Source organism: Ctenopharyngodon idella, chromosome 5, assembly GCF_019924925.1.
Source record: "Ctenopharyngodon idella isolate HZGC_01 chromosome 5, HZGC01, whole genome shotgun sequence".
In the NCBI taxonomy this organism is placed as follows: domain Eukaryota; kingdom Metazoa; phylum Chordata; class Actinopteri; order Cypriniformes; family Xenocyprididae; genus Ctenopharyngodon; species Ctenopharyngodon idella.
In genome coordinates this window covers 27,545,001-27,569,854 of record NC_067224.1, presented here as the reverse complement: position 1 = coordinate 27,569,854, position 24,854 = coordinate 27,545,001, and the positions used below count along the sequence as shown (strand labels likewise).

At 37.0% G+C, this 24,854-nt stretch overlaps 1 protein-coding gene across 7 annotated transcripts in view; it reads left to right on the top strand.

Annotated features, from left to right (window-relative positions):
- arvcfb (ARVCF delta catenin family member b) overlaps positions 1 to 24,854 on the top strand; it is a 137,712-nt gene that overhangs the window by 46,457 nt on the left and 66,401 nt on the right. For 3 of the 7 annotated variants that reach the window (XM_051892695.1, XM_051892694.1, XM_051892699.1), the window contains 2 exons: positions 6,559 to 6,717; positions 14,479 to 15,095. In XM_051892695.1, coding sequence (XP_051748655.1) covers positions 6,559 to 6,717; positions 14,479 to 15,095 — 776 coding nt within the window. Of the gene's footprint in view, positions 1 to 6,558; positions 6,718 to 8,241; positions 8,263 to 11,289; positions 11,407 to 14,478; positions 15,096 to 24,854 lie in introns of all 7 variants that reach the window. The other 4 variants (XM_051892697.1, XM_051892696.1, XM_051892692.1 and 1 more) reach the window with 2 other exon arrangements.

Below are 24,854 nucleotides of genomic sequence, written 5' to 3'. Positions count from 1 at the left end.
AGTTTGAGAACTACTGACTTAAGACATATCTGCCAAGACGGACTTTTTTACATAATTTGTTTATATTTGACCGTTGACTCTACGGGCTAACAAATTTACACTCTACACACTAGCTTTGCATAACGCTATTTCATTAGATCAGCATACCAAATTATTATCCTGCTATCCTAGCATAAATTGAATGATTAGCCTGCTAACTTGAAGTGCTGTTTTGATTATCTGTTTTGACCTAAATTATACATATTTATTAATTTGTTTGTTTGTTTATTGTAAATTAATAAACATTTTATTTTATCTCATTTACAACTGATTTGCCTAACATAGTAGCATACCATTATTTGATAAGCCTGCCAACTAGTGATCATAAGTTATGATTTTGATCATCTTTCTTAACACAGTGCTGTATTTTTAGGTTTCACTAATGCCAAACTCCTGTTTTTTATTGTACAATTGGAAGAGTTTACGTTTATTTTTATTTATTTATTTATTTATTGCCTGCTGCTTTCTTCTTACTGTTTACCAAGTTTTATAGGAAAACAGGAGTGATATATGCTCTGGCTGTCTTGTCAGGGTTGCATTCCAGAAAGGGAGCGCTGACCGCAAGCTGAATTATACGAGTGAAAGTGTGAGAGTGCGGGCAACTGTGTGCTTTTTCAAGCCCCGGAGTAAAGCCACGCCGTGCCAGAAATCTTTCAGAAGGGTGTAACTTGGATACGTGACGAATTCTTTCCAGATGTTCAAAATTACCGTCGCAAAAATATTTTTCATCTAGCAAGACTGGTGGGGGGTTAATGGAATCATGTAGATCATGTATTTTTTATTAATTATGCAAACAAAGCTTGAAAACTTGTGCCAGAAGAAAAGTTGTGCTTTACTGAGTAAATACTTTTTCTTTTCAGAGAGAGTGGTGTTCCTTTGAGGTTTGTCCTCATTTGCCATTTTCATTTTTTCTTTTTGTTTAGACCTGGAACAAAAAGAACAAAAGGGGTGTCCAAGGGTGCGAGTGGAGAAAGAGAATGGCTTCACAAAGCTGTTGTTAGAGAAACGGATGCGGCCAATGAGTGAGGAATGTCTAAAATGAGGCTCCCGTGTTCGTAGACCATGAGAGGATGGAGATTTGGCACTGGATCACTCAGGAGGACAAAGAGATTAGCAGAGCCATTACAGCCCGCTAGCCTCTATTCCTCGCCTTTTCTCTTTCATCCCTCGTCCTTCCATCCCTTTTTTAGTTAAGCTTATCTGCCAGCCGTCGTCTCTAAATGCATTTGACTATCCGTTATCCACAGCTCTCTGTGGAATGTTCAGCCCGACCCCTCCCTTTCCCTCTTCCTGCATCATTCTGCTCCATTGGGACGTATCTGTCCGTTGGTGTGGGCCTTTGGCTTGAGAGTCAGACTTGAGTCTTCAGCTTCTTTCTCATCACTCATCGTGTCCCCTCCATCCAATTACCCTCCATCCATTTTACTTCCACTCAACCTCCCCAGGCAGTCATACGAAGGAGATCTGTGTGCCCTCTTCTCAGTTATTTGTTTTTTAAATTGTCTGATTTATTTGCTCAATTTTCCACAAGTACAGCGCAGTGAAATGAAAGCTAATTCTCGCTTGCTGTCACATGCCGGCATGGCGGGTGTGACTCTCGGTCATGAAGATGGATGCGGGAAAAGAAGCAAGTTGATGGGAATCTCTTATGACCCAAGGTTATACAAACGCTCTTTGCAAATGGATTAATTGTGTAAGATCTTACCAATGATTGCTGCTGTGAGGTCTGACTGAAATCCTGTTAGCCAGAGCACGATGCAATACTGACAGCGAGGCTGCAGCCCAGGTGATACATGGCAACTGTAATGAACAATGGAGGTGTGAAAACTAATCTTCTCTGTATCTTGCAGACCTTCTCCGGAGTGATATTAAGCTAGTTGATGATGTTTTGTTCACTCTGCAAATGGTTATGAAGTTATTAATCAGACACAAATTAATTGAAAGAAAATCAGAGACATTTTTTCATTCAAAGTAGTGGTGGAATGGAATGCTAGCTCGCTACTCACTGGATACTGCACAGTATACAGTGTATACAGCCTGCTGTTTTTTTTTTGTTTTTTTTTAAAATAGTTGGTTAAACAGAAATAAAATAGGAAAGCTTAATTGGAGAAAAATTAATCTAAAAGCTGGAATACAAAACACAACTTTTGCTCTAATATTTCCCCCGAATTCCAGTCTTGCGTCAACACTGGTCCCTAATATATCTGCTGATAGATGGATCCGCTGATAGACACCTGCTTTCAAACGCTCCTGTGTGTATCTGTGTAGGCGCTCTGTGAAGAGCATCAAAGATGTCTATTGACAACATGTCTTTGAAGCTTTGATCATTGTAGCCAATCATAGACATATCTGTTGAGTGCATGAACACAATGGCCAATCAGAGGTGTTTAAGAATCTGCTCAAAATGCTAAGGGGAATTGCTGGTATCATCACATTTTTAAAATTTCAGCAAAAAGTGCAGACTTCGGTACCAAGTCAGTATTTTTGATAACACTAGTTGCATTCTGCATTGTTGTCACATGACCTCAATATGTTGGTCACATGACCTAATCAGGTTACATGTTTCATTATCTGGAAGATAAAAAAACTTACTACAAAAACTTTGTACTTTTAATAAAATTTTGTGTAAAAATTATGTCTGATCCAATAATTAGTCATAAAAAAAGACGTTATTTTGGTATTACTTAATATTCTTACTATTGCTGTGGTGTGTAGTATGCATACTGGGTACAGTATGCACGTTTCACACTGTCAGAAAAATAAAATTGTACTTTTAGCTCGTCACTGAGTTAGAACCCTGAAAGGTACATCTTTGTGACTTATCTACTTAAAGGGTGCATATCGGTACATTAAGGTACAATATTAGGAGTTGGTAAGGTACAGAGGTGTACCTTTGAGGGTGCAGTTACAACGAGTACAAGCTAAAGGTACAGTTTTTGCACATTTTGTCTGACATTGTGCCTCTAGAACATTTGAATAGTGTACTTATTAAGCATACTAAACACTGAAGCAATAGTAAGAGACTATGATCTCCACTTTTTATAAAACTAGATTATGCATCAAAGGTGAAAAAATAATAATTACTCCCTTGTAGCAAAATTAGAAAGGCTTTAGATAGTTGTTGTGTTTGAGGTGTGAACTGTGGAGAGCACAAATGTTGCTCTCTCAGCTTTACAAACAGGTGGTCTTTTTATCCAGTGTAGATCAGGGACAGGTCTGATAGTAAAGTGATTCCGCTACTCAGAAGCTTTTTAATTGCCAATCGTTTTTCTCATTTGCCTATCTGCTCTATTTGCTCCAGCTCACCTTATCTTCTCCAGCTCTGTCTCAATTTGCCATTGTGGAAGACTGATGTTTATCTCACACACCTCATCGTCACTCCTTGCAGGGAAAAAGGATGAAATTAAAACCCACCTGGTATTTCTTTTGTGTAAGAAACCATGCTGTGCAATTACCAAACCCTTAATTATGTGCAGATTCAACACAAGAGGTTTTGAAACATGATATAACACTCATGAAAAAGCCTTTCTCATGTACAGAAACTCTTAGTGAACTACGGTCTTGTTTTCTCTGTCTCAAAGTCTTTGTTGCTAAGGAACACCTGACTCTTCCACAGCTTTGAATCTGTTCTCAATGCTCAGAGACTTGTGTGTTAAAGTGTTTACTACATGTATAACTTAGAAAGAAGTGTAAAGAAACCTCTGGTTAATGTATTAGACATGTACCAAATGTTTATAATTATTTTCAGTCTACTGTCTTTTTCCAGAAGAAAGGGATTTTGGGTATTTTTTTCTTTCTAAAATTAGAATGCCTTAAAAGGGGGCTCATTTTCTGAAGCCCGTAGGGTTGCCCAGAAACTCCCCTTTCAATTCTGCGAGACATGCTATGTAAGCACACTCGCATAAACACACAAACGTGATGCTGGGTTCAGGAGTTCACCTGTGTAATAGTTGTTATAAAGGCAAAACTGCTATCTGTGGCAGCAGATTTCCCCCATGTGACGCGGATCATCTGTGATAAAGACACCACTGAATGATGCTCAGGTTGGTGGCAAAATCCTCAGCCTGCCTTTGGGCTATATCTCTGTCTGGCTGACTGAGGAGACTTTTTTTGCACAAAAAAATGAGCTCATGAGTGCTGTAGAGTTATTTATGGGTTATGCCCCATCATTTAAAGGCAGTGTTCACTGGGAAAACAAACTTCATGGATGGCTGGTGAACATGAAACTGTTTTGCATCCTGTGTGTATCCTGAAAGGTATTGATGTCATGGTCAGATGTTTATTTTTATACTGTAAATAAACTAGATCTGGCTCTCTCTCAGATCTCATTATGCTTTTGTATATTTCTCTAAGGGATCCCGTTTGGGTTAATGGCAGTACAAATGTGAGGAACTTTTGTAGTAGAACAAAAAATGTTTATCAGTGGTTTTAAGGATTTGAAGAAAATAAAAAACAATTTAAATTTAACAGTTAAATTTAGAAGCAAAACTGCAGAAGATGCCAAGACTTAATTTGAGAGAATATATCTATAAAAAGTGCTAAGTATTTTAGTATTTTTCACTAGTATTTTTATTTTTATTATTTTTTTAATTTTCCCAAGCATACACTATGGAAAAAGTGGATATATTTATATATGTTCGTGGTACATTCTCAGTTCTCTACATATTTTCAGTAGACAATAACACAATGATGTACAATATCTGGTGCTTTTTAATTTGGATGCAATAAAGAAGTAATTTACCTCCCTTAAACATATTTTCACTACTATTTGCTTTAAACACTGTTCTTCTGAGCTTTGAACTCTGTAGCTTCTACAAAGTGATCGTTGGCCTCTCTGAAGCTGCTCCCAAGAGTATCCTCCTCCTTCAAGCAAAGAGTTTTATGGAACGACCTTCTCTAGACAGCGTCTAGGTGGTTTGATGTAGCCTCCGTTTCATGATAATTCAACCAATAATGTCCCCAGAGACATCATAGATATTTTTTTACTGTTTTCTTTACTTTTTACATGTTTAACTTCAACAACTTTAGAATTTGTTTTAGTCTTCACAGCTTTTTAATGCTGGCCTTCAGTATCAAAATTTTCCTTTTAATGGATTTAAAAAAAATCTATTAAATTAAAATTTTAATGATTTTATAATTTTATAAAATAATTAAGAATTTATATATGTATATATACACCCAAGTCCCAGTTTCAGTTCTTATTAACATAATGCCATTTAGAAACAGATACATTTAGTGTCCATTTCTCATGTTATGCCATGATTACAATTTAAAAATTCATGTTGAAAAGAGGCATATTTATCTGTGCTTTCACAGGGGTGCTAATAGGCTCTTTAAAAGTGTCTCATTACTTTCTCATATTGAATTCTGCTCAAGCTTGGCTGTCAGAAAGTTAATCAAAGCTTTGTTTCTGTGTGGTACGCCTGCATAATCCATGTGGCACTCAGCTATTAGGAGTGAGGCACTTCAGATAAGATGTTTTTATCCTCATCAATCATTGGTTTCAATCAATTCACGTACTGACACTCCTGTCTTAGGCCAATTAATGGAACAATTAAAACTAAATCACTCCAGAAGGAAGAAAAAGTTTCTTTTGACTTCAGTTTCTCTTAGAAGAATGCAGTTCTGAGGTTGGACAGGCAGCCATTTCGAACTGCCAACGCAGAGAAATGATAGTGACACATGAAAGGCTAGAAGTCAATGATTAGCAAGACGGGCTACGGATCAATTTGGCCTGCCGCAGACTTTGAAGCCTTCCGCTATGCTAATCAATGAAAAACTGCCTGCTCGTTAATGCCTTCAAAGATGGATGGAAAACAAATGGCTACCTCTGGCATCATCCCTCATCAGCCCTCCTGTGCTGCTGCCAACACACGCGCACACACACACACACACACACACACACACACACACACACACACACACACACACACAGACAGTTTTGCCAAGACTGATTGTGTTTGCTGTTGTTTCTTTGTGTTGTTTTTACAGTTGCCTCAACCACCTTTGCTTCATATTTACAAGCGCTATAGCTTCAGGAATTTTGATTGTTTTTGTTGTTTATTTACCATCTTGTCTAATAATACAAGGTCTCAGGGGGGTTCTGTTTCTTCTCTCTCAAGCATTTTTTCTTTTATTATTCTACCCTGAAGATTCAACACTCCAGCGTTTTTATATATATATATATATATATATATATATATATATATATATATATGTATGTGTGTGTGTGTGTGTGTGTGTGTTATTGTATTAACAACCAGTCAGTATTGATACTTATTTAAGTTTAATTACATAAAACTTTCTTGCTTTCGTTTTGAGACGGGCATCACTGAAAAGTTTGGGTTAGGGTTAAAGTCAGTGAGTCATATTTGCTTTCTTATAAGTAGAAAGGATTACCAAAATTAAAATATTCCCTCATCTATTATTTAAAGCTGTAAAAAGGTTTTCTTGAATGGCCTGCTAATCCCAGAGCAGTGACCTTTGACCTTGAACTTCTGCCCTCTGCTTGTCCCACAGGAGCAGAGCCCCAGTAACCAGACATCACTGGCCATGATGCAGGAGCCCCAGGAGGTTGTAGAGGAGACTGTAACTATAGAGGAAGATCCCGGCACACCCACCTCTCGTGTTTCTGTGGTCACCTCAGAGGATGGAACTACACGCCGCACAGAGACTAAGGTACTGCTGCTTACAACTGCCACATTTTGAAACATACAGTTTAGAAATATCTTTGTTTACATAGTATGTTATTATTAGCTATGCATCTTACATTTACATATATTTACTAGGGCTGCACGATTTATCGCGATTAAACTGCACACGATTTGGCAAAGGTTGCAGTTATTTAATGCGAAGCTTGTCAGAGCTGTATAGCTCTGTGATCAGTAGTAAATGCTTCTCCATCTGTAAGCCAGAGGGCGCTCTTGCGCAGAAACTCTAAATATGCCCTGCCGCAGAAGTAGATAACATGCGTCATATCACTGTAGCTGAATAAACAGAAGATTGAAATGCTTTGATTGATTAAGCATGACTAATAAACACGACTGCCTTATTCTGTGCAAGAAGCCACATCATCTCACAGAAAGATACTCAAATGTCGTTATGAAGTGAGTTTGGAGTAAAAACGTTATTAAATGTTGTCTTTTGTTGGACAAGATGTTAATAAATGCTTCTCATGCCTGAAAAGATGTTTGACGCGTGTTGCTTTTTCAAATGTACATTATAAGAGACTCAAACTCGCAGTGCTTTCAAATGGATTAGCATTTGGAGCCATACTTCATTGACAAGCTTCACATAAAAAAATAATAATTGCAGCCTTTGCGATTTCATAATCGCACTAAGAATCGTGTTTAAGCAATAATTGCATTTGTTCAATGTTATTTTTCGTATTGTGTGATAAATCGTGCGAAATGTAATCGAACCTACATTTATATTTTATTTAAGCAAACTTGAGGTGATGTTCTATAGTCTATAAAGAAAAAAAAATCTCCCTCTAAGAGATGAGCTGTTTTATATTTAACTAAAGACTTAAGAAATAGTCATATTAAGATATCACATATTACTGAATATATTCATGCACTGTATACAATGTAGAATTATAGCAAGAAATAACTTGTTGTTGACATTTTTACATGCAAAAAAATTTGTATTTTGTATAAAACTGTGTTATTGTAGTATTACTTATATGCTATTATAGTGTTTATTAATATTATATAGTGTTTTTTTAATATTTATATTTAGTTTAAAATTTTATTCAGTTTTAGTAATTTTATTACTTTACTTCAACTTATTTTATTTCAGTTAGTTGACAAGGCAACTTTACGTTTTTGTAAGTTTAAAGTTAAAGTTTTAGTTAAAAATAACAACACTGGTATAAACCTTTTGTCCAGATTAGTGGGAGGTGTTGGCGTGGTTTACAGTAGTCAGTTACCTAGTCAGCTCTTTAGTGATGAGCCAAAGGGATTAACAGACTAGTGCGTCTTTACCAGTAACACAGCTCAGATGTTGTGAACCTGAGAGAGTTTACAAAAATACATTTGGCTAGGCTAGGCTAGATATGAAAATGTTGCTCCTAATATGCTAAAGAGAAACTTAGTACACAGTAATATCAATAGCTCTGTTTAGACCCATCCATTTATGTTGTTCTTTTGTAAGCCACACAATCTTGATTCCACTTTACTTTTGTTTTGTTGTTTGTAAAAGGACAATGTGACTAATATGAAGGTGAGTTAAAATCTCTCCCTCACATATGCTTTCTCACACACGCCTCTTGCCAGTCACCATTATTTGTGCCCATTGAAGCTCAACAATGCACAGCATCTCAGCGCTGGTGTGAAATCACTGCATAAAGCTTCAATTGGCAGAGCGGTCACCTCTTAACACCCTTTACTGCTGCAGTCCTGCTTATAGGTTTACATAGCCCTTGCAGATTCTGCTAAATGTTTATCATTTTTAAACATTTTAAGGGATTTTATTTTTTTTTAATTAAATACTGCCCTGATGAAACTGTGATTACTGAATGAGCAAAGTTAGTAACTTGAGAAGAAAGCTGTTTTGCTATGTTGTTAGGTGCAGTATGTCAAAATGTAAACATGCCAGTTGGCATTCCCTATTGTTGCAGCTTCTCATTGCTATGGTAATGCTATGGTAAATGTCGCTCTTTGTCTGCGTAGAACTTTAGTTTGGAATACATGTGATCTAAACAAATATGTTCTTTGATTTGATTAAGGCACATAAAAACATTGCATTCAGAGTGCATTTTTGAATTTAGGAAAAACATACAGCATGTAAATGTACTGTAGATAGTGACTCAATGTTGAGATGCAGTTTGCCACATGGAACAATTGAGGTACTCATAGATGATGTTAAGACCCAATATGTAAATTTTTGAACAAAATTTGTGTCATTTTAGTTGTTATTTTGTTTTTTGTTTTATGAAACGGAAATTCACACTATTTTCTTAATTCATTGCATTTTTGTTGCGACTGATTCATTTAATTTTTGTTCTTTTTCATTTTTTAATCAAAATGTCATAACCCATCTCTAATCATTTAGCCCACTTAAACCCCATTCCATTCTTACAATAAATGGCAAGCTCGCATTCAGATCTGCCTCCATCCAATCAATAACACATGGAACCGAGTTCTCACCCTATATTTGTTTTCTTTTTCCATTATCCATTTCACTCATACTGTATGTACGTCACAATATGGAAGAAAATATCTGCCACTACACCCGTTTACATCACAACTTGAATATCTGCTATGTCACTTCTTCAGGGCAGTACAAATTAAACAACAAAACTTATGCTCTCTCTTACTTTTTAAAAATGCTAAACATATTGCTCATTCTGCAAGGGCATGTAAACTTATGAGAAAGGGGTTATGTAAAGTGTACAATCCATATTACATATCAAAAACAAACAGCTACTCTACATGCATGCACAAGCATTAACCAATGTGCACATAGAAACATCTCTTTTTTATGGTGTAACACAACTGACAGTTGATACATAGTGGGAGGAAGTGAAGGGAAAGAATGATCTTACTGCTGCACCATTTCTCACCATTAGACCACTCACACAAAGCCAAACTTATGAAACGCACAAAGGAATAACTTCACAGAGTGTGTGGTGAGTGTGGGTCCTTCTGTCACATGTTAGTGTGTTTCAGCTGATATGGGGGTTGTGGAGACAAGCTTATAGTCACGTAAATACATCACCTCCAGCCGAAGAGCTCTGGGTGTAAGATAAATAAAGAGCTCTGGGTCTAGGATAAAATCTAAGCGTTCTGTTACACCCTGGATGTGTTTAAAACTGACGTTCACAGTCAGCATAAATGTACTTCCTGATTGCCACCATAACATCTTATCTTACGCACTTGATCAAATTCAGGTGATCTGCTTATTTCTTAGTAGAAATTATATCGGTATCTGCTGATAATCACATTCTATGACTTGATCGGTTGTCACAAAATTTGGTCGATCTCACAAACTGATCGCAATTTGATGATGTAAAACCATAAAAAGTTGGCGCTGACGCACATGTAAACAGTAGATGGATAAGGCTTTTGTGCCATGGTCTTGATTTATCATGCGCCGTATAATAGGAGCACACAGCTGAAACATCGCTGGAAGATCATCACTCATCAACCAGGATCTTATTACTTGTTACTTATTCTAGGTCATTATAATTATTTTATGCTTTATTGTGGTGTTCACACATTTAAGTAGTTATGTTCAGTAAATCACTTGTTTGGAGAGGTTTTTGGACTATTGTTATAAAGGCTACCATAGTTCCAAATGCCATAACTTTTGATTGCTTTGGAGATATCAACACACAGTTTGGCCCAGATGCAGTTGACATGATTGTGAATAAGTGTCTGTTAACAGTGACAGTCAACAGAGAGCTTACATATCAATTATATAAAGTTTGAATGATCGGGCTGGGTACCAGTATCAGCCGATCATATTGACAAGAAATCAGTAGTCGGTATTGGAGCATCCCTAGTAGAAATGGAATTATTTGAGAAATATTTAAAAATGAAAATTGGTGAATTGATTAATTCATTTGCTTCATCAGAAGCCATTTTTATCCTTTTCACCATTAAATCGCATGCACAGCATTGTGAGATATCATATAGGCAGCATATAAATGTACCCCATGATCCTGTGCATGCAGAACAAAAAACGACTAGATGAAGGCACTTTAGTAGAAGGGGTGTTCAAACATTGAATACAGATGTACCTGTAGACATGCTGTATACTGCTTATAAATTAATGTAATATTATTGAAAATTGCTTAAGTTAAAAAACAAAAAACAAAAAAAACAATGAAAAACAGTTTACTGTACATGTAGAAGCCTCAGATAAAATAATGTATTTCTTTCGTATGTGTCTTTCTCTCCTTCTGTTTTTTCTCCTCTTGGAAATCATCCAGCTGGAGGAACATTCTATTAAATGCTGAAATTACTCTTTTGTGAAGGACAAAATGAGACAATAAAAATATTTTGTCTCAAAGGCATTACTTTGTTTTCTTGTTTAGCCAGATAATTCATATCAAAATTAATTCTCTGGCCCAGTTTGTGTTTTGGACTGTTCTGGACTATTAACGAGGCTTCATGGGAAAAGTCTTACTTTTTTAAACAGGCTTTCATTTAACTGTTTTCCTTTCACTCTTACAAAGCTTGACATTTCCATTATAACTATATTTTTCTGACTAATGCCTCCTGAACTGACATACTTTCACTGTAGGTGACCAAAGTGGTTAAAACCATCACACGACGAACCTTCCAGCCAGTGATCCTGACCCAGTCCAAACCATCTACTCCCGTTCCTCCATCTACACCAACATCATCTGAAACAAAACCAGTAAAGAGTGCTTCTGGTTGACATGTCTCTGCCTCCCCTCTTTCATCTCACTAACTGTGTCTGTAACTCACAGCTGGTGTGGCAACGGTCTGTAAAACTAAATACCAGGGAGATCATAAAACCCTTATAGAACTATAAAATCTGGCCATGACGCCTGCATGCACCTTTTAACAGGCAAACATTATAAACACAGCCATCGTTGTAGATAGACACCTTTCATTAGAGGCAACAGTAGCCTTGGTGGTTAAACTTAGTCTAAATATAAGCCTCAGTGTCCTTCTACCTTTTTTAAGTTTTCTAAACTTGTCCATGTTTCACACTCTATTTCAGTAATCTCTTTAAAGTCAACATGAAATGCTGCTTGAAATTAATTTTATATATAAATAGACAAATTAATATTATACTATACATTTAAATATTTTATTTATTTGTTTATTTATATATGTTTTATATGTATTTAGAATAACATTTAGTTTTTTAATGCATGTCCAGTAAAAAGGCGTTTTTTACCAAATAAACACAAATAAGCATGATACTTTAATAAGAAAAATTGTTTCAGGAGAAGAACAAGTAATTATATTTTCATTTTTTATATATTTGGTACAATGTGTGGCAGCAATTAATTTAGAACATTGCTTGTTTGTTTTTTTCAAGCAAATTTTGATATTATGTTGACTTTAAAAGAGATTGTACACTTCTGGAATACTCATATTAGTTTATGAAAGCCCTGTTGATGAACTGATGTTTTTTTCTTTAAAAACTCCTGTGATCTAGAGGTTAATGATGCACAACCTGGATGTTGTGTCATCTTGAAAAGATTAACACATTTTCTTAATACTCAAAAACATTTTTTCAGATTTCTGCATCTCACAACCATACGTTGGTGTCTGTTTTAACAAACTACATGTTAACCTCACGTGTGGGTGTTAAGGGGTGTTCACACTGACAGCAATTTGTAGAGACAGCGCAACTTAAAGTTATTCATTTGATTTGCCGACTTGGGATGGCATGAGCAACAGGGACAATTGGCGATGCAACAAAGTAGCAACACTGGCAACAACCAATAGGAGTGCAGACAGTCAGTCTTACAGCTGCATGTGTAATTTACCTCATGAATACTGTTGGATACTGCAATCGAGTGTAAATGCCTGCTTGCAAACAGCACAGCAGTTCAGACCAGAGGTGTAAACAAGTTACAAGTCACCAATTTCAATGCCACTTGAGTAAAAGTCTTAGAGTATCTGATTTTAACAGTACTTAAGTATTTTACTCGTACTGAAAAACAAGATACAGTTGGTTTGTGAGGTCAATCACATGTTTAATTTTTAAAGATTAAATAAAACTGAACACCTCAATATTGCAATCGACACAACAGCCTCTTAAACATCTACAGACACTCGAGTCTCAGTTAAGCTCAAATGCTCAAAAAGGGCAAAAAATAATATCCTTCAAAAAGGGTCTGCTACCTGCTAATGCACTCATATTCATGTAAAGTAGCCTTGTTGACAAGTTTGGGTAAGGGCAAAACGCACAAGATATGATAACCTCAAAGCCCTGTAGATAGCGATATTGCTTCTTTTGTAACAGAAATAAACTGCTGCAGAAAAAGTTAGGTGCATGGAAATTGTAATGTGTAATTGCATTACTCATTACAAATGTATTGGAGTAAAGAATACTTGTACTTATTAAAAAATAGTCAAGTAGAGAGTAAAAGTTAATATCGTTGATACTCAGTCAAAGTACAACATAGCCAAAAAGATACTTAAGTACAGTAACTAATTACATTTGCTCAAATACTTCATACCACAGGTTCAGACGAACTCCCTCAATTAAACTGACATAAGAGTGATTGCTGCAATTATCTTATCTGTTTGTCAAAATTAACAGCAGTTCCCCAAAATAGCTGTGTTCCCCAAAACCCATAGTGAAGTATGTAAAGGTGAAAATTTGTGACTGATTTTTTTTTGTGGTTACAGACCTCTATAGGCATTAGACACATCCCTTGAGATATTACACACTGACAACTGTCCATGTGGCTTGTAAGGGCTCACACACAAATTCAAGCAGTCATGGTTCATCTTCAATGACGATTAATTTTTATCAAGCTCATTAATTTCCAAGATGAATTTACAGCCATGGACAAAATAGCCAATTAATTGCTCTGCGGAATTCACTGAGCAGCAAATTGGTTTCTGTATCAGCATTGAACCTTCAGGAGCAGCAGCACTCCATCCTCTTGACAGGCAGACATTTTGTAGAATAAGGGACTGGATTAACACTCAGAGGGGAAAAGTGATTTATTTAAGTTGAGTCATAAAGATGTCAATGCCCAGTGATAGACACAGAGAACTTGAACATCATTTAGGTCCCATGTAGTCTTGTGGCAGTTCTTTTGTTGATTGATATAGTGTCGTGTGTGTGTGTGTGTGTGTGTGTGTGTGTGTATATAACATTACTGATCCCAAGCTTTTAAACAGTAGTGTATCTAAATTTATTTTGTTTGTATTTATTTTGAGAGCACTTCATGTTATCGTGCTGACAATATCTGTAACAGTAATGTAGCTTTTGAAATGTTTTCTATAGCAAAAACATAGCCTTAGTCTCTTAGTTTAAGTAGTAAATAGAGTTTGCTGATAGCAAAGTTTTCTTTATGATGAGAAACTTTGTAACAACTACTGAAAAGTTTGTTGAAATGTGTCCTTATATTTTCAGTTCCAGCTGTTTCATTACTGATGAACACAAAGCATTTTAAGGGACTGGAAAAGATCTTCAGTCATTTTACTGCTACTCAGCCAGCTCACAGTGTGACACCTACTTCCCTGCTGATGTTAGACCACTAAGTCAGTGTGCTGTATTTCACTCATAAATGCCTGTGGTTATTTTGGCTGCTATGATTTGAGCAATCTGAAATAATGGCTGCATTTTGAATGGCCCTCATATCACATATATGCTCTGCATAAGACATATAAGACAGGAAATGGCTCACTCTAAATATGCATAAAAAGCACAAACCTTCACTTCAATTATTATGACTTGAACTTCTGATTCTGTTGCATTTTTACGTCATCTTAGGTCACTAAGATGGTCAAGACAGTGACAACACGGACGGTTCGACAGGTGCCAATGGGTCCCGACGGCCTTCCTCTTCCAGAGGGCTCGTCTCCACTGGGGAGCTACACCGACTCCATTGATCGGCGCTACATGAAGAACGGCGAGCGCTTCATCACACCCCAGGCCACTTCCACCCTCACACGCTCTTACAACAATTACAGCGACTCCTACAATGACACTCCAGACAGTCAGTTTCGCCATTACGCCCTTCACGATGGATATGGAGACATGCCCGACAACTACGGAAGTCTCTCGCGCGGAGTCAACTACAGGCCCTATCGGCCGTACATGCCCACTGGATACCGGCCGGAGAACAGCTATACTCTCCCCATCCGCAAGGACGACTATGGCCATGTGGCCCAGCCTCAAGTCCCAATGGGAAGTAGCACCGTGGATCTCAATCGTTCTCAGCCTGAGCGCTTCCAACCTGAACCCTATGGCCTGGAAGACGACCGCCGCAGTCTCGGCCCAGACGACGAAGAGCCGTACGACCTTGAACCTGATTATTCTACAGCTAACCGCCGCACGCTGCCTGGACGTACCATTCGAGAGCCGCTGCGCAATGGCCCCCGCATGAGGTAAGAATCATGCAATTGATGTGGTTTGTTTGCTTGTGCTGCAGTGGGTTAGCACTGGCTTTTTTATGATTGTGAGCAGCTTTGATGTGATTGCCTATTGAAGGGATTCAAATGCTCCGCCCCTTGAGAAGCACATAGATGCAGGTTCTTTTTTTCCACATAATGGAAGGTTATTGCTAAGGAGAGCTTTCAATGGCAAGATATACAGTATAATGACATTATATACAGCCCATATATAATGAGATAAATTACATTATTTTATTGTGTACATGGAAAAAGTCTCAAATATTATATCTATAATTATAAGATTGATGGATGGATGGAAGTGTTGAAACTTGTTTTGCTAGCAGTGATTGAACTTTTTTTTTTTTTTTTTTTTACATTTTTTTCTATCTTCTGAGAGATAAAAAAGTAGAGATGTTCATATCTTAAAACATTTTTTTCCTACTCTTCCAGTCAATATCAGCGCAGTCCTCCTTATGAGGAGCAGTTTTGACAAGGAGCATGTGTTGTTGGAACACAGTTTCTTTTTAATTAGGGTACACACACACACACACACACACACCACACACACACAGACACACACACACAGTAGGCAATCACTGTTACAAACAGCATACACAACTTTTTTTGGACACTTTCCGTCCATAATGTATTTGTGTACATCCAGAATTATAGTGTAATTAGCAGTGATGTCACCCCTCTTACTACGAAAGTCTTGCATTTTGCATCCATCATTAGCATTCCCATAATAACAGATGCTGTTATTTAGAATATGTTAATTAGTGCTTATTGCTTGCAGTTTGGAAACGTGCAATTATAAAACAGCCAAAATTGCAACATTTAGCAAAGAAATGGTTGCCAATGCCGTGTTTGCATGAATTAGATGTTACTGTGCGTTTAATTTGTTACACTGACTCGAGGTCTCTTCTTTATCTCTCTTTCACTATCTTGGTGGAGCTGTTGTTGTCAGGGTGATTAATAGTCTCTGGTGAACACTGCCAGACAAAGGGGGCGTCTCGTCTCCAGCCATATCTCAAATGGTTCATCTCTCCATGGTTGATCCTCCCTGCACCTGCCACCAGTGCCACAGCAGAGCAGACATAGGTCGTCGTGCAAAAATCTCCCTGGAGACCACCAAGAAATACTTCCTCTATGTGCTCAAGCTGAAATGACATCAGTTTATATTGGCAGAAAGGGAAAGACATCCCATCCTTTATCTAGAAGTTTGATCACAGAAACTGAAAATTTGAATTGGTAAAAAGTACTAAATAGAACCACGTAGAGTGGGATAGAGTTAGAATTTAGAATCAGTTTCGCTTTTAAAAGACATGCGCATGTATTCTTCCTCTGATGCGGGCAAAATACCATACTAAAATACTAAAATATTTTGACCGTGTATTCTGATTCCCAAAAAAATGTATCTTGCAAGACAATTCTTTTTAGTAAATCAAAGACATGCAGCACAACCAGTCCGATTCCCTAACAAATGGTTCTGATGAGTCAGATCTTTTTAGAAATTCAAACACATACAGCACAAGTTAAATTTCCAAACAAACTGTTCAAATGAGTGGGTTCTTTCTAGTGAATCAAACACATTTATAGTGCAACCAACGTAGTCCAAATTCCGAACAAATTATTCTAATGAGTCGGTTCATTTTAGTGAATCATACTCATGGCAAAATCAGTGTAGTTTGATTCCCATACAAATGACTCTGAGTTGTTTTTTTTTGTTGTAATAAATCAAACTCATACAACTTAACTGTTTAACTGCTTAACTGACTGATTTTAGACTGTAATCAGTGTAGTCATTGACTTGTTCATAGGCATAGTTCAAAGATACACATTAGCATTTTGTCAGTAGTATTTTATAAAAATAAATGAATGAAAGATGTTTTCCCATTGTTTGGTATTGTTTTAATATATATTTAAAGTTTACTGGCTTGCATATATGCTGTCATTGAAAATAGTCAACTTTTGCAAGAGTTGTTTATATGACCTTTTTTGGTGGAATTGCATTTCCTTTTTTTTAATGTTTATTCTTTAAAAGTACTGAAAGTCATTAATGGAACTGTTAAACTTTTTAAAGTTAAATTTAACCCCCAGTATATTCAAAAATTGTATTAGTGTATACAATAATTGCTTAATACACTATAGTGTTTTCGGACATGGCACTGTGATATTTTGGGGCATTTAAAGTAATGTGCCTTACAGTATAACAGCAAAAGCAACTTAAAACTTACATTTAAAATGTATTTATAAAGCATTTCATCAGGTACAGATTTTGTCAGTTGTACGAACAGCCTAGTGAATTCACAAATCCTTATTCATCCACAAGTAATTGCTCATTATAATGAGTGAATGATTATTCAAATGAGTGATATCTCAGTACTATGAGACTCTTAGAATAATATTAGACTCCTAAAAATATGCTAATATTTTCCTTTCTTTCTATTCAGAGGCATAGACATTTATGCAAAAAAATCTAAAAATAAATAAATACTGAGAAAGGACATGATGGCAGAACAAAATGGATGTAGTAATGGGCACATAACTATGTGGTTTTTACTGGCAACAAACAAACACACATTTTTGGAACATGAAGAACATTTGGCTCATTATTGAGGCATAGAAGCCTCTGTAATAACTTCAGAGCATCACATCTAGTGAAAGACCATCATGTGTATTCAATGTGCTTTCACGTGTTATCAATACACTCGTACATACAATGGTGGCAATTTAAATGCAAATCTTGACATTCCCATCGCCCAGTCCACAGGGTTTAGCATGCATCTGAACTGTCTAAATTTCAGTTGGCAAAGCCCTCAATGTGCGTGTGTGTGTGTGTGTGTGTGTGTGTGTGTGTGAGAGAGAGAGAGAGAGAGAGGAAAAAGAAGAAACTACCTGTATAATGGCAATGTTAATGATGAATAATTTTGAGCCCTCTCGTTGTCTCACAGTGATCTTTTCTTCTGGTCATATCCATTTTCAATCTGCACCTGACACCATTGCGGCATATTTTTAATGAGTTTTGGCAGAAGCTTTTTGGCAGCAAATTATTTTTGAAATATATTATTTACTCACCATGATGTTCCAAACCCATATTATTTTCTTTTGTGGAACAAAAAATAGATATTTAAGAATTTATATAAGAATTTGTATGGTCTTGAATAGTTGCCATGGCTGTTAATCTCCAAAAAAAAAAAAAGCATGAAAACGGATCATTGAATCAATAATTGGAAAATTGATTCAAAAATCCTCTTTTTGGGTCACACAGAATAAAATAACCAGGTTTGGAACATCATTGATGGTAAGTAGGTAATTATTCATGAATTGTTCTTTTAAGAGGTACCTTTATACGTAGATGCTGTCTGGCAGTGGTGCAGCAAAGCAGCTGTTTTTTATTTTGGATACAGCATATGTCTGCGCCTCCTTTTTATTTCCAGTTACATCCACTCCTTTGGCAGTCTAGATAAACCAGCAGTAAAAACTCTGCAGGCAACATCCTTATTACCACTCTTAATCAGTGTCTTCTGAGTTTGATGTTGTGACAGCACTGAGATTACCCTTTATTTTATTTCAGATAAATTGTAGGATCTTAAAGGGCTATATGTGTAATTCAGAAACCCTTGTTATTAGCGACACGAGTGGCCGTTAATTGAACTGCAGTCAGTAACTTATTGCTCGTGCTCGCAGTCGTGCACACACACTACATAGTGACGCGAGCTAACCTCAGACAGCGAATTAGTCATATAACGTACAAGAGACTGAATGTGATTAAAGGCCCCAATATACTCACGGCAAAGTTCTTGTTTGTTCTTCACTTGGAAGTAAAAAGAAGTTGGAAATACCTTTGCAGTTAGATACCACTGCTGAGAGCGACATTTAGATATGTGTAATATGTAAATATGTGCTGTGCTCTTTCCTCTCAATAACAAAGTAAACATGCAACAAAAATGACAGTGGTGAGAAAACAGCAGTTGAGAAAACATCTGATCTTAGTGATGTGGATATGTTTACACCAGCTCTTCAATTCACCGGCATCATGTCGACAGATGATCATTAAAATTACACTGTTTTGATAGTTTGATTTATAAAGTATATTTGAGATTTGAATTAAAGGCACAATATGTAGGATTTTTGGATTAAAATATCCAAAAACCACTAGAACAGTGTTATATATTTTGTTGACTTGTGTACATATATTATCCAAAATGTTTCCAAGAATGTTTAAATCCAGAGAAATAAGCAATTTTTTGACCAGGACATGGACGCGTCCGACTGCCCGTGCATCGCCTATCAGTGGCGTCATACCTGCGTTACCCTGGATTTCTGTTTTATTTTGTAGAAACCATGAAAAAACACCAAAGACGCTATAATACAAACCCGATTCCAAAAAAGTTGGGACACTGTACAAATTGTGAATAAAAAAGGAATGCAATGATGTGGAAGTTTCAAATTTCAATATTTTATTCAGAATACAACATAGATGACATATCAAATGTTTAAACTGAGAAAATGTATCATTTAAAGGGAAAAATAAGTTGATTTTAAATTTTATGGCATCAACACATCTCAAAAAAGTTGGGACAAGGCCATGTTTACCACTGTGTGGCATCCCCTCTTTTTTTTATAACAGTCTGCAAACATCTGGGGACTGAGGAGACAAGTTGCTCAAGTTTAGGAATAGGAATGTTGTCCCATTCTTGTCTAATACAGGCTTCTAGTTGCTCAACTGTCTTAGGTCTTCTTTGTCGCATCTTCATCTTTATGATGCGCCAAATGTTTTCTATGGGTGAAAGATCTGGACTGCAGGCTGGCCATTTCAGTACCCGGATCCTTCTTCTACGCAGCCATGATGTTGTAATTGATGCAGTATGTGGTCTGGCATTGTCATGTTGGAAAATGCAAGGTCTTCCCTGAAAGACACGACGTCTGGATGGGAGCATATGTTGTTCTAGAACTTGGATATACCTTTCAGCATTGATGGTGCCTTTCCAGATGTGTAAGCTGCCCATGCCACACGCACTCATGCAACCCCATACCATCAGAGATGCAGGCTTCTAAACTGAGCGCTGATAACAACTTGGGTTGTCCTTGTCCTCTTTAGTCAGGATGACATGGCGTCCCAGTTTTCCAAAAAGAACTTCAAATTTTGATTCGTCTGACCACAGAACCGTTTTCCACTTTGCCACAGTCCATTTTAAATGAGCCTTGGCCCAGAGAAAACGCCTGCGCTTCTGGATCATGTTTAGATATGGCTTCTTTTTTGACCTATAGAGTTTTAGCCGGCAACGGCGAATGGCACGGTGGATTGTGTTCACCGACAATGTTTTCTGGAAGTATTCCTGAGCCCATGTTGTGATTTCTATTACAGTAGCATTACTGTATGTGATGCAGTGCCGTCTAAGGGCCCGAAGATCACGGGCATCCAGTGTGGTTTTCCGGCTTTGACCCTTACGCACAGAGATTGTTCCAGATTCTCTGAATCTTTGGATGATATTATGCACTGTAGATGATGATAACTTCAAACTCGCAATTTTTCTCTAAGAAACTCCTTTCTGATATTGCTCCACTATTTTTCACTGCAGCATTGGGGGAATTGGTGATCCTCTGCCCATCTTGACTTCTGAGAGACACTGCCACTCTGAGAGGCTCTTTTTATACCCAATCATGTTGCCAATTGACCTAATAAGTTGCAAATTGGTCCTCCAGCTGTTCCTTATATGTACATTTAACTTTTCCGGCCTCTTATTGCTACCTGTCCCAACTTTTTTGGAATGTGTAGCTCTCATGAAATCCAAAATGAGCCAATATTTGGCATGACATTTCAAAATGTCTCACTTTCAACATTTGATTTATCTATATTCTATTGTGAATAAAATATAAGTTTATGAGATTTGTAAATTATTGCATTCCTTTTTTATTCACAATTTGTACAGTGTCCCAACTTTTTTGGAATCGGGTTTGTATATTACGTTTTATTAGACAAGGGAACAACTGTTTGGTTACATTTATAGACAGAAAACTAATTATTGTTATATAGCTCAACACGTTTAGTCTTATTGTTTAAATCTAGTTTTCTTGCTTTTCCACAAATACCATGCTTTTACCATGCCTCAGAAAAAAAGATTGTCTCTCATTAGAAATCGCTCCAGCGGCCTCGTTCAGCTCCCACAGCACTCGGCCCCGCTCTGCTTCATATTACAGTAACGTTAATAATCTCATACATGAACATGATTTCTGCCCGAGTCCCGTCACGATTCTTTTCCACCGGCTGTGAAGTGAAGACAACATCTCCCAAGATTCCGCGCTCAAACTCGGCACCTTTTGGTATTATCCTGTAGTTTGTACAAACTTTTCATGTGTCATTAAACAAAAGAGAGAGGCTTTCGGGAGCGTGCGTATACGTCTTATCCTTTTGATTGTCCTGGCAAAACGTCCCGAGTCATAGCAAGAAAATTCTTACATATAGCCCCTTTAAGCTTAGCTTTGTGTGAAATGGACTTATAAAATAAGATGCTGCTGCAGAGTTATTTTAGTCCAGTGTTAGCTTGACTGGTGGATGACAGAAATGTCTCAGGCCCAGCCAAACAGCTCTCAGACATTTCTAGAATGTCTTGGAACAGTTAAAGTCTTCAGTACAAGTTGTTTTCTGGGTGTGAATAACGAGATGAGATGACTCCCGGCCTCAAAAAAACATAGCAATAAAGGTTGGAAGAGACGCTGCCAGTAACTCTGTAAATCGTATTATGTACTTGGTCATACACACCATCAACCATGAGTCATGCTGGCTAAGCCTGTGTGCCCTTTCTATATTAGTTGTTCTGGTTAATTATTTGCATCAGCATGAGTCTTGATGGGAAGAGTATTGAACTGTTTAACTCAAGTAGAAATGATGTATCCTGAGTGCCAGCCGTGTTAATGTTGGTTTGCTCCCAATAGGTCTGGCACTGGTCATCATTCAGACATTACGTCAGTTAATGATTATTTCATCATTCTGACACTGAATGGCACTTGGATGGCTTTTCCAAAGAAATAAAACGCTTCCAAATTTACCACATGGTCAGTAACCACTCTCTTAATTTGCATGAAATCTATTCATATGTTACAATAATAAAACAAACAGTGATGGTAATGAATACTGGCTAGGGCTGGACATTGCAGCAGATGTTGCAAACCGACACTAAATTGAGAAGAGTAGTAGTTTATCATTACGTCAAAATCCAGTAAGTCATTTCACTCATTGGCCACCTTGGAGCTTTGCAATACCACATTGACCGTTGCAATATCTCCCATTAAATTTTCCACAAATGGCTTGTCTTTTACTGTTCTCCTTCTAAGTGGCTTGTCTCAGATTATACAGGTGCTGGTCATATAATTAGAATATCGTGAAAAAGTTCATTTTTTTATTGTAAATTATTTTAAAAAATGAAACTTTCATATATTCTAGATTCCCTACATGTAAAGTAAAACATTTCAAAAGTTTTTTTTTTTTAATTTGTTGATTAGAGCGTACAGCTCATGAAAGTCCAAAATCCAGTATCTCAAAATATTAGAATATTTACATTTGAGTTTCATTAAATGACCATCCCTACAGTATAAATTCCGGGTATCTTTTGTTCTTTGAAACCACACTAATGGGGAAGACTGCTGACTTGGCAATGGTCCAGGAGACAATCATTGACACCCTCCACAAAGAGAGTAAGTCACAGAAGGTCATTACTGAATGGGGTGGCTGTTTACAGAGTGTATATCAAAGCATATTAAATGCAAAGTTGACTGGAAGGAAGAAATTGGGTAGGCAAAGGTGCACAAGCAACAGGGATGACCGCAAGCTTGAGAATACTGTCAAGTAAAGCCAATTCAAACACTTGGGAGAGCTTCACAATGAGTAGAATGAAGCCGGAGTCAGCGCATCAAGAGTCACCACACTCAGACATCTTCAGGAAAAGGACTACCAAGCCACTTCTGAACCAGAGACAACGTCAGAAGCATCTTACCTGGGCTAAGGAGAAAAAGAACTGGACAGTGAACAGTGGTCGAAAGTCCTCTTTTCAGATAAAAGTAAATTTTGCATTTCATGTTGAAATCATGGTCCCAGAGTATGAAGGAAGACTGGAGAGGCACAGAATCCAAGCTGCTTGAAGTCTAGTGTGAAGTTTCTGAAGTCAATAATGATTTGGGGGGGCCGTGACGTCTGCTGGTGTTGGTCCATTGTGTTTTATTAAGTGCAGAGTCAATGCAGCCATCTTCCAGGAGATTTTGGAGCACTTTATGCTTCCATCTGCTGACAAGCTTTATGGAGATGCTGATTTCCTTTTCCAGCAGGACTTTAGCACCTGCCCACAGTGCAAAAACCACTTCCAAGTGGTTTGCTGAGCATGATATTACTGTGCTTTATTGGCCAGCCAATATGCCTGACCTGAATCTATGGGATATTTTCAAGAGAAAGATGAGAAACAGTCGATCCAAGAATATACAGATGATCTGAAGGCTCAATAGTGCCTCAGCAGTGCCACAGGCTGATCACTTCCATGCCACACTTCAGTGATGCTGTAATTTGTGCTAGGAGCAAGTAATTTGCTGTAATATGTCCTGCCGATCAAGTATTGAGTGCACAAAAGAACATACTTTAAAGAACTTTAACTTTTCTGTTTTGCAAATCCATTTTTTGATTGATCTTAGGAAATATTCTAATATTTTGAAATACTGGATTTTGGACTTTCATGAGCTGTACGCTCTAATCATCAAAATTAAAAAAAAAACTTTTGAAATGTTTTACTTTACATGTAGGGAATCTAGAATATATGAAAGTTTCATTTTTAAAAATAATTTATAATAAAAAAATGAACTTTTTGATGATATTCTAATTATATGACCAGCACCTGTATTTGACTAAACGTATAAGAACCACGATTGGCATAATTGGTGTTGCTGCTAGAGGAAAAATTATAGAAATGCATAACTATATTCTCTGAAAATAACAAATTAACTTAATAATTAAATTAAGGAAAACATTTCCAAATGATTGCATTAAGCATTTTCAACAACCAACAATTTATTTAAATGAATTTCCATAGTGTTGTATAAACTTCCCCATTAAAAAACCCTCATTAGATGCAATGATAGTGGAGAAAACACGTACATTTGTTTATGGCCATGGCCAATAAAAATTATTTCTGTAACCTACTATAATTGTCTCTAGGAGGATATATCTCATCTGACAACATGTTTTACACCTGCCTTGTCATTCTCAGCGCATTCCTTTATTGTGCTTAAACCTCCCTTTCCTCTGGGAGCAATCAGGTGATGTGTTCCTCATGTACCATCATGAAGTAATGTCCCATTTCATGGCCATATCATCACTTTAAAATGTCAGATGTATGAAATGTTCATTTAAAGCTCTGCCATAACAGCTTGCTGAGACTTCCTCACTCTGTAATATGCCCCCAAATCACCTCCAAAGTTGCAGTACATAATTAACATAAAACTCTCATTAAAAGTGCATCCCGCACAACCGCCAACATTCTCAGCTGTGGCCCATTTTGTCAAGTCACACATCAAAGACTTTGTTCAGATTGTGCGTAAATCCGATTTGTTTTTCAAATCCAGTGTTTAGCACTGACTTTCTGCACTGTCATTTTCTAAATGATGAAATCTGATCCATTTGTTCAGATATATATATATATATGAATTTCAGACTATAAACAAAGCCAAAGGTTAAGGTCTAACAAACATTTCCTCTGTGGATTCATG